Source organism: Colobus angolensis, unplaced genomic scaffold (genome assembly GCF_000951035.1).
Source record: "Colobus angolensis palliatus isolate OR3802 unplaced genomic scaffold, Cang.pa_1.0 Scaffold134, whole genome shotgun sequence".
Classification (NCBI taxonomy): Eukaryota; Metazoa; Chordata; class Mammalia; order Primates; family Cercopithecidae; genus Colobus; species Colobus angolensis.
Window position 1 is genome coordinate 1,739,298 of NW_012114422.1, and position 10,738 is coordinate 1,750,035.

General features: G+C 37.4%; 1 protein-coding gene and 1 pseudogene across 3 annotated transcripts in view; one reads left to right on the forward strand and one right to left on the reverse strand.

Moving 5' to 3' along the window:
* The window catches only part of EXOC6 (exocyst complex component 6), a 214,699-nt gene that overhangs the window by 38,758 nt on the left and 165,203 nt on the right, over nt 1-10,738 (reverse strand). For both annotated transcript variants that reach the window (XM_011934325.1, XM_011934324.1), the window contains one exon: nt 7,337-7,410. In XM_011934325.1, the coding sequence (XP_011789715.1) occupies nt 7,337-7,410 (74 nt within the window). The remainder of the gene's footprint in view (nt 1-7,336; nt 7,411-10,738) is intronic.
* On the forward strand, nt 8,623-9,144 carry LOC105506247 (annotated as a pseudogene). Its single transcript, XR_001000897.1, has one exon. The product of XR_001000897.1 is annotated as a protein UXT pseudogene (transcript).

Consider the following 10,738-nt stretch of genomic DNA (forward strand, 5'->3'; position numbering starts at 1 on the left):
ATATTAGATCACCTTGTTCAGGGAAATAGCACTGCAACAGAGGGAACGCCTTCTAAAGGAAATGGATTTACTGTCAACAGAAAGAATCTCTTCTGGTAAACTGGAATGGAAATTAAGAGTTGTAGGGATAAAGGGAAAACTCCCTCATCCTTGGAAATTTAACTGAAACATCAATTAACAAAAGGCAAATTAATAGGAGAAATAGCATATACATTTATTAGCACGCAGGAGGGAGAATTGCAGAGTGATTTTTCCACTTTGCAATGGGGGTATAGATGGTTACATGTTACTGTTTTGTTTTGTTTTAGAGGTAGGGTCTTGCTACGTTGCCCAGGCTGGTCTTAACACCTGGCTTCAAGTGATCCTCCTACCTCAGCCTCCCAAGTGCTAGGATTACAGGTGTGAGCCACCATGCCTGACCCTGTATCTTTTTTCTTAGGGGAAAGGGAGATGGGGGAAGTGTGGATGATTTTAGGAGGGTAGTGAATGATTTTTAGGGGAACTTAATGGGAATGAGGAACATATAATGATCTGGGAAAAAGTCTGCTGAGCCTACAGATAATGGTTTGATATGTGACAAAAGTCTGTCCAGGTGTGTTGACAGACTTCAGTCTTTCTCTTGCATGAGTTTAGCTAATACAACAAGGGAAGGAACCAGAGGTAACCGTTTTCTTCCTTGACAGGTCCAAACTTCAAGCAGATGAGGGAATTTTAGAGAACTTTATTCTGTACTTTGGAAGAGACAAAGTATTGAGAGATGGTGGGGCAGTGGGTAGGGGATAGGAAGGAGGTCAGAGAGACCTCGATGCTGCTTCTTCAGTTCAGCATGTCAAAGCACCGTATTTTAGAGTACTGGTTTCTGAGCCCCAACATTTCCCTGTCTAAAACTTCCCTGGAAATTTCACATATTAAAAGCTGAGTTAGTGGCTGTGAAAAGACAAATCAAGTTAGTAGCTCAATGGCAAAAGGTATCATCAAATCAGTCTCTTATTTTTGGGAATAGGCCAGTCCAATTAAACAGCTGCATCTTTTTTTTTTTTTTTTTTTTTTTTCTGAGATGGAGTCTCGCTCTATTGGCAGGCTGGAGTGCAGTGGCGTGATCTCGGCTCACTGCAACCTCCACCTCCGGGATTCAAGCAATTCTCCTGCCTCAGGCTCCCAAGTAGCTGGGACTACAGGTGCGTGCCACCACGCCTGGCTAATTTTTGTATTTTTTTTAGTAGAGACGGGGTTTCACCATGTTGGCCAGGATGGTCTCAATCTCTTGACCTCGTGATCAGCCCACCTCGGCCCCCCAAAGTGCTGGGATTACAGGCATGAGCCACCGTGCCTGGCCAACAGCTGTGTCTTATTTTAGAAGACAGCATTGCAGATGGGCCCTCAAAGCTACGCCTCTATATGTAAAGTATGCAAACATATTTTTAATAAGAGGCATCTCTACAGAAACAGAAGAAAAACAATAGTCAATGTCTGCAGTAGTCTATAAGCTAATTATCAGAGTCTCTGAAGCATCTTCAGGTTGCAGTGGCAATCTGACAGATTTATTATCATTATTATGGTTTGAATCAGGTATTCAAGCAAACTTTTTGCACAGTCCGTATATCTGTAGGCACAAAGGCTGTTAATATGTAAGTTGCTCTGGTGATTTTTGTTGAAGTTTATATTAAGCTCCAGTTTTAGGGCTTTAAGAAAAGTAGTTTTAATTTTTAGTGATTTTAAGTGAGAAAAATGTGAAGACATCAGTTTGGAGACTTGTAGCTAAAAAAGAATTTAGGATTTGGTCCAAATTGCAGGCAAATAATAAAAACTCAAAAATAATGGACAAGGCTAGAATCTAGTAATAGGTATATTACAGTTTTTTTTAATACATATTTTTTCTAGTCCTCCTTTTTAAAAAATCAAATTATACTAGGACTAATTTATTTGTAAAATAAATTTTAGTCTTACCATATTTGGCCTGATTATTTGTATAGTGCAGCAAGAATAGTGATTCACCATATGGACTTTTTAAAAATGGACTTCGCTGAAACTTTTAATAAGGAATTTTGGATTAGACTTTTAAAAGTCTTAAGGGTAGGAAATCAAGTTGAGTATCTGTCATCAGACTGTGCGTCTAATATCAGTATGAACTGGGTGAAATTTTCTCTTTTCAAGGTCCTCGAAATATCTTGAGGTTCTTAGGCCTGCCAGAAAGTGACATTTTTAAACTTATCCCAAGGTCAGGAATCTTATAAGGGAACTGTGTGGACAGGGTACAGGGCAGTCTTTTTTTTAAAACTTTATTGGCTTTATAAAGTCAACCTCAATCCCTCGAAGCAGTCTGGTCATATATGAAAACATGACAGTTTAGTCAAATCCTTGGTAAAATAACCAGTGTTTTCAATGTGTCCTGTTACAAAAGAAAGGATTCTTATTGAACTTATGTAAATAATTAGATTGTCATAAAACTAGAATATTTATGGATAGTTCCTAAATTCTGGAGAAATCATGTAGAGAGAAAGGTAAATGTTTTGATTTTGTTCATAAGTATATTTTAACTAATTGCTATAAGTTACGAATAGCTTAGAAGAAAAAAATTTCTTGGCTCTGGAAAAAAAACATAGAAAGAATCAGCAATGTTTTAAATAAAAAGTCATCAAAAAATCATTTTGGGCCAAGTGCGGTGGCTCACGCCTGTAATACCAGCACTTTGGGAGGCCGAGGCAGGTGGATCGCTTGAGCCCAGGAGTTCAAGACTAGCCTGGGCAACATGGTGAAACCCCATCTTTACCAAAACTACAAAAATTAGCCAGTCACATAACCTGGTCTCAAAATAAATAAATCAGTAAATAAATAAATAAATATTTAAAAATAAAATAATAAAAAAATTATTTTAGTCCATCATCAGTTCAGTTCCATTTAATTCTTATTTTGCTTGATGTTGTTTTAGCCATCTTTATGAATGTATGAGCTGTTTAATTAGAGTCCTGGAATTTTTTACCTAGTCCAATGGTATGATTTCCAAAGTTACCAGACACCGGTATTTAAGAGCATTTGTCAGGGTCTTTCATTTTTTTACTTTAATATTTGTATTTTTATTGTGAAAAATTTCAAACATACATGAAAGTAAACAGCACAATAAACCCATCATCCTCACCTCCCAGATTGAGCTACTATCAGTAATTTTTCTTTGCTAAAGTATTTTAAAACAAACCACAGAATACATTTCCCTGCTTTCTCCCACTGATTTGTCTGAATTGGGATCAAAACAAGTTACAAACATTATATTTGGGTTTTACAGCTCTGAAATATCTGGTAAAAAAAAAAAAAGTTCCTTTTTAAGATTTAAGAGGCAAGCACTATCTGAAATACAAAGAAGGAAATGTGAGGACAGTATGCCAGCAATCATATTTTCATGAGGGTAGGAGCATGGATGGGGAAAAAATGAATGGAAAAAGACCAGCAGGAAATAAAACAGAATGCCAATAATGATGTGTTTGGGTAGTAAGACTATGAGTAATTTTTTCTATTTTTTTGTATATTGTAATGTTTTTTGAAAACATGTATAACTTATATATACGTACTTTTTCATTTTACCTATAATATTTTATTATGCCTCTAGTAAGGCATTTAAAAAACATATTCGCCATTTCATTATTATACCTTTTACAAATAATTTATACCAAATATCTAATATCCATATTTCCCTGATTATCTCAAACCTGCCCCCTCCCTTTTTTTTATAACTGGTTTGTTCAAATTAAGATGTAAACATGGTCTGTACATTGCTGTTGGTTATGAGGTCTTATTTAATCTTTACATATAGGGGAGTGTGATTTATGTCAAAGATGGTTATGTGATGGTCTGCAGAAAGAATGTATTTCTTTTTAAAATTTTTATTTTTATTTTATTTCAATAGCTTTTGAGGTATAAGTGGTTTTTGGTTCCATGGATGAATCGTATAGTGGTGAAGTCTGAGATTTTAGTGTATTCATCATCCAAGTAGTATACATTGTACCCAATATGTAGTGTGTGTTCGTTTGTTTGAGACAGAGTCTTGCTCTGTCACCAGCCTGGAGTGCAATGGCATCATCTTGGCTCACTTCAACCTCCGCCTCCTGGGTTCAAGTGATTCTCCTGCCTCAGCCTCCCAAATAGTTGGGATTACAGGCACCCACCACCATGCCTGGTTAATTTTTTGTATTTTAGAAGAGATGGGGTTTCACAACGTTGGCCAGGATGGTTTCGATCTCCTGACCTCACGATCCACCTGCCTCAGCCTCCCAAAGTGCTGGGATTACAGGCGTGAGCCACCGTGTCTGGCCCCCAATATGTAGTTTTTTATCCCTCACCCCTTCTCCCACCCTCCCCATTTTGAGTCTCCAGAGTCCATTATATAAGTCTGTATGCCAAGAAGCAAATTTTGGACTTCAGTCAATTGTAAACTGATTTTTGAGGAGAACCAAAGAAAAACAATTAATATTCTGTAAATGACAAAGGACTTAGAATAGCCATGATTAGGCCAACCATGGTGGCTCACGCCTGTAATCCCAGCACTTTGAGAGGCCGACGCAGGTGAATCACCTGAGGTCAGGAGTTCGAGACCAGCCTGGCCAACCTGGTGAAACCCCGCCTCTACTAAAAATACAAAAAAAATCAGCTGGGGGTGGCGGCACGCACCTGTCGTCTCAGCTACTTGGGAGGCTGAGGCAGGAGAATTGCTTGAACCCAGAAGGAGGAGTTTGCAGTGAGCTGAGATCCCGTCACTGCACTCCAGCTTTTGGTGACAAGAGTGAGACTCCGTCTCAAAAAAAAAATAATAGCCATGGTAAAAGACACCAATTGACAAGGGAATTTTGTTATTTTTGCGACACATAATAATTTAACATAATAATTATGACTGACAACACATATCAAGACATCAGAATTTCAGGAATCATTTTGGAACACATGAATAAGATATCTGTATAAATAAAATTCAAAGCAAGTTAAATACCATTTCTTATTTGACAATGTTTCTTATATGATTTTCTTATATTGAATAAGACTAATGTGTCTCTCTTGAGCTTCCAGGGGCCCTTTCCGGAATATCCAAAAGTTTGTTCAAAAAGACAATTTTGGAATCTGAAATTTGGGGAAGTATGTTAAATACCAAAGGTTTTAAAAACTTGATTAAAATAGGATCACAGGTGGTTGGGCACTGTGGCTATACCTGTAATCCCAGCACTCTAGGAGGCCAAGGCAAGCGGATCACTTGAGGCTGAGAGTTCAAGACCGGCCTGGCCAACATGGGAAAACCCCGTCTCTGCTAAAAATACAAAAAAAAAAATTAGCCAGGCATGGTGGTACGTATCTGTAGTCCCAGCTACTCGGGAGGCTAAAGCAGGAGAATTGCTTGAACCCTGGAGGCAGAGTTGTAGTGAGGTGCACTCCAGCCTGGGCAACAGAGTGAGACTCTATCTCATAAATAAATAAACAAACAAATACAGGATCACAGGTGACTTAAAATAATAGTCATTTACTTAGCTAGTGATAAAGATTTCAAAACACAAAATTTTTTTTATTCTTTGATAAAGAGAAGGCAGCTTTTTAAATAGTTAAATGACCTAATAAATACCACCTTCTTCACGTTCTACTATCTTTCCCAACTCAGCAAGGTTAATCATCTATAGATCTAGGTGACCTATAACAGTGTTCCTTGTTTGACATAATATCTGAGCACTGATTGCAAACAGAAGTAAATATGAATATATTTTATATGTACCATACTTTACAGACATAATTTGGAGATAAGATAAGCTTTTTAAGTCTCCTTCTAAACCTGACTTGAAGATATACCAATTATTTCCACATGACTCATCTTTCTTTTTTGAGACAGAATCTTGCTCTGTCGCCCAGGCTGGAGTGCAGTGGCATGATCTCGGCTCACTGCAAACTCCACCTGCCGTGTTCAAGCGATTCTCCTGCCTCAGCCTCCCCAGTAGCTGGGACTACAGGTGCGTGCCACCATGCCTGGCTAATTTTTTGTATTTTTAGTAGAGATGGGGTTTCAAAGTGTTAGCCAAGATGATCTTGATCTCCTGACCTTGTGATCCACCTGCCTTGGCCTCCCAAAGTGCTGGGATAACAGGTGTGAGTCACTGAGACAATGAGAGCCCAGCCGGCAATTCACTGTCTTATAAGGATTCCTAACCAGTATATGTTTTGCTTCTCCAAAGTATGTTTAAGCTCCATCAGGATAAAACTATTTCTTATACAGTTTTATATTTATTTCAAATACATCTTTCCTCTGCAAATAATGAATATATAATAGACAGTAAGTATTTAGGAAACACTGGGTTGGAATTATCTATATTCTCACACATTTACTTAAGTCAGAGTTCCTTAACTGCTCAAAGTGGTCCTGCTCCGAACATCACTGTGGTAGAGTCTGTTCGTACCAATGATGAAGCCTCATCTCTATCCCCTAAAGGGAATGAGAACTATTAATAGACCGATACCACAGTGGCTTTGTTTTAATTCAATCTCCATATGTTTCTTCTTGCAAAGGCCACAGTCACTCCTACTGTCTATTCTAGCACTCCTGAGCCCTCTAACCAGGATCCTCCTTTCCTACTACAACTCCCTTGTGACTTGACTCCCTAGCTTTATTAAGCTACTTAATAATAGGAATTAAAAAAACAAAAGGGGGAAGAGAAAAGAGGAGGAAAAGAATAAAAAAACAAAGAAGTGGAAAAAGGGAAGAAATAAATAAAATGACAATAGAGATGTCAGAGTAGCAAAATGAATAGATTTTTTAAATGATCATATTTGCTACTACACTTAGAGTATTGTGGCCAGAAAAGAATTGTGTAAGTATCTCATTACATTTTTAAAACGTATTTTATCCTTCTTTCTGGGACCAAGAGAAAATTTATAAAAATAGCATTCTTAACCACTGAAAACATTTTATGCAAGGGGTTACTTTCTAGGTTGTAATAATTTACATTTAACTTGGGTCCTGAAATTAATGTTAATACCACCAATTTTCATATATGACCACAAGATTATTAAGAAATAATCTAAACATCAAGTGTCATTAAACCAAGCTACAAAGTTATGATTTAGTAATGTGCTTAGCAGGTAATAACTATTAAATAAATTAAATATTCACTGATAAGAATGCTCTATGAAGTTGAGGTACTGAATGCATTACAGGTTCAAAGAGAAGTGCCAAATACATAGTTATCAAGGAAGCATTTTTCTTAAGATAGGTTGTGTCAAGGCAAACAGGCATTCCTGTAGCATTAAGAAAAAAAAAGTGAGGGAGGGCAAGAGTTAGAGGGCAACAAATAGGAAGTACATTATTACATCTTACTTGTCTGAGGTCAATGAATGCTAGCTGTAGGGTATCCCCCTGGAATCCTGGCACAGGTTCAGAGCTGGCAAACACTATTAAAAGAAAGAAAAAACGAGAATAAAAACGAGATTGCAAAATATACAAGAGTTTAACTGATAAATTAATTTCTACTCATTATAAATGCATTATAATATTTACACACAATCATTTCAAATGAAGATTATTTATAACCTTCAATTTCCACTACTGAGAAAGTTCTCCACATCCATTACCTCAAGTGTTTTAATAATTTTAAATTTCGAATCTGCCATGTAATCATTGTAATCCTAATCACAATACATTTAGGAGGGTTTTCTTACTAAAATTTAATAGTAACGTACTTCAATCAAGTAAAGCTTTCTGACTCTTTTTAGCCTTAGGTGAATGATTGTAGAAGCATTTAAAAATTATATCAATTCCATGGCTGTCAACATATTTGAAACATTTGCTTTGCTACAGAATAGGAGCTATTAAAAAATCCCACCTCTAGCTAATAGCAATAAAAGGCAGACACCAAGGTAAGAAGTCAACTTTACATGCAGACAATAGGTAAAATGTTCTAAGTAGAAAAATCAGGATGATGCAGGAATGCCTGTTCATGCCTTTTAATAATTTTTATTTATTTTTATTTATTTATTTTTTTGAGATGGAGTCTCGTTCTGTCGCCCAGGCTGGAGTGCAGTGGCACCATCTCGGCTCACTGCAACCTCTTGACTCCCAGGTTCAAGTGATTCTCCTATCTCAGCCTCCCGAGTAGCTGGGACTACAGGTGCATGCCGCCATGGCCGGCTAATTTTTTTTGTATTTCAGTAGAGATGGGGTTTCACCATGTTGCCCAGGCTGGTCTCAAACTCCTGAGCTCAGGCAATCCACCTGCCTTGGCCTCCCAAAGTGCTAGGATTACAGGTGTGAGCCACCGTGCCTGGCCAGTAATTTTTTTTATAAAGAATTCATGCCTCAACTAAAAAATATCTCAACAAGAATTTTAAAAATTTCCACAGATTCCTTCAATAATTTTTTGTGGCTCAAAAATTTTAATACTACTAACATAGCTTATTTAATTAAAGACAATTCCAATATTAGTTATTTTAAAAACTTAAAAGACTTGGCTCATAAAAAAGACCTTGTCATTTTACATGCAAGCTTCTCTGGTAAGAATGCCTGTAATCATTTTCCCACCCCATTAATATTCTAATTTTCTTTTCTTCTTCTTCTTTTTTTTTTTAAGAGACAGGGTCGCTTATTGCTGGCGGCCCTGAGGAGCCCATCATGGTGACGCCCCCCAAGCGGCGGGCGGTGGAGGCCACCGGGGAGAAAGTACTGTGCTACGAGACCTTCATCAGTGATGTGCTGCAGCGGGACTTGCGAAAGGTGCTGGACCATCGAGACAAGGTATATGAGCAGCTGGCCAAATACCTTCAACTGAGAAATGTCATTGAGCGACTCCAGGAAGCTAAGCACTCGGAATTATATATGTAGGTGGATTGGGCTGTAACTTCTTCGTTGACACAGTGGTCCCAGATACTTCACGCATCTATGTGGCCCTGGGATATGGTTTTTTCCTGGAGTTGACACTGGCAGAAGCTCTCAAGTTCATTGATCGTAAGAGCTCTCTCTTCACAGAGCTCAGCAACAGCCTCACCAAGGACTCCATGAATATCAAAGCCCATATCCACATGTTGCTAGAGGGGCTTAGAGAACTACAAGGCCTGCAGAATTTCCCAGAGAAGCCTCACCATTGACTTCTTCCCCCCATCCTCAGACATTAAAGAGCCTGAATGCCTTTGGAAAAAAAAAGAGAGACAGGGTCTCGATCTGTCACCCAGGCTGCAGTGGCATGATTACAACTCACTGCAACCTCGAACTCCTGGGCTCAAGCAATCAGCCTCCCAAGTAGCTGGGACTACAGGCATGCCATCTCCACACTCGGCTAATGCAATTTTTTTTTCTTTTTTTTTTTTTTGTAGAGATAGGTTATTGCTATGTGGCACAGGCTGGGCTTGAACTCCTGGCCTAAATAAAGCAATACCCTTGTCTTGGCCTCCCAAAGTGCTAGAGAGTCTAATTTTTTAAGAGAACATTATAGACGTTCCATTTGTGAATTTATCTGAGCTAGACTTTTGGAAGCTATTTAAATTTCAGCCTATATAGTTCTTGGGATAACAAAAGCAATTCTTAAATTTTGTGTATTCTGTGTGAAATATAGTTTAGAAAGGCTCAAAATCAACAATTAAAAACAATAAATATACGAAAATTTGCACAGCTTAATTTATCTGGCATCTCTGGGGAATGCTGAGTTCAAAATAAGTTTCTGTTGCTGTCGTATAATTTTTGCTTTAAGCATCAGAATTTTTTTTTAATCTTAAGCATTTTTTACAAAATTCTAAAATGTATCATTAATCCTGTGGGTCATCATTAAGAATACATTTTGTTCTATAAAGTAAAATTCCCAGGGGTTGTTATGGAAGTTAGAGCTTTTTTTTTTTGTTCTATTAAAAAGCTGTGCTATTTGAGTTCTCATGTCTAGCTTTTCTAATTTTTCTGCCTTCTCCCTGGTAGTTTTAACATGAATTCTTACTCCCTACTCTCTCCCTCATCTCTCTTATTAATTTTATCTTTACTCTTCTTGAGCGGGTAAGCCAGCTAATCAATTACTAGAATTATGTCTAAAGTAAGAGCAAATACAAGCTAAGCAAGGGCCTCTCCTACTAGTAAGGTTAATAGGTTTTATATACATACCTTGGAGCATATGTACCTTTTGAGAATGAGTAACCTTTTGGTTACTCAGAGATGCACCACTTTTCTCCCTTTGTTCTTGGTTCTCTGCTAGGTTATGGTCATTAGATAAGTGACTAAATTCACCATTCTCAGACCCCTTTTTTCTAGAAAACCAAAATTTAGTGACCAAATCTAGCCACATTTTTCAGTATTTAGTACAATTTATTCATATCACTGTCTTTTTATACAATGAAAAGTGGTATACTTTCATACAGCAGTATTGCCATTACCTGCTACTATGCCCTATAGGTAGCTGAGTTGCCTTTCTCTAGTATCATTACATCTTAACTGAAAAACGATAAACAAAATTATAATACCTTTTATATTACATTGTAAAATACATTATTAGTTTATGTTAGCCTTTTATATTATAATCATAAAAGGTGTTAAAAGTAAAGGTGTTTTCTAACTTTAAAAAAATACTTTTTTTGGCTGGGCATGGTGGTTCATGCCTATAAATCCTAGCATTTTGGGAGGCCAAGGTTGGAGGATGGCTCAAAGCCAGGAGTTTAAGACCAGCCTGGGAAACATGGCAAGACCCCATCTCTACAAAAAAAAAAAAAAAATTAAAATTATCCAGGCATGGTGGCCCTTACCTATAGT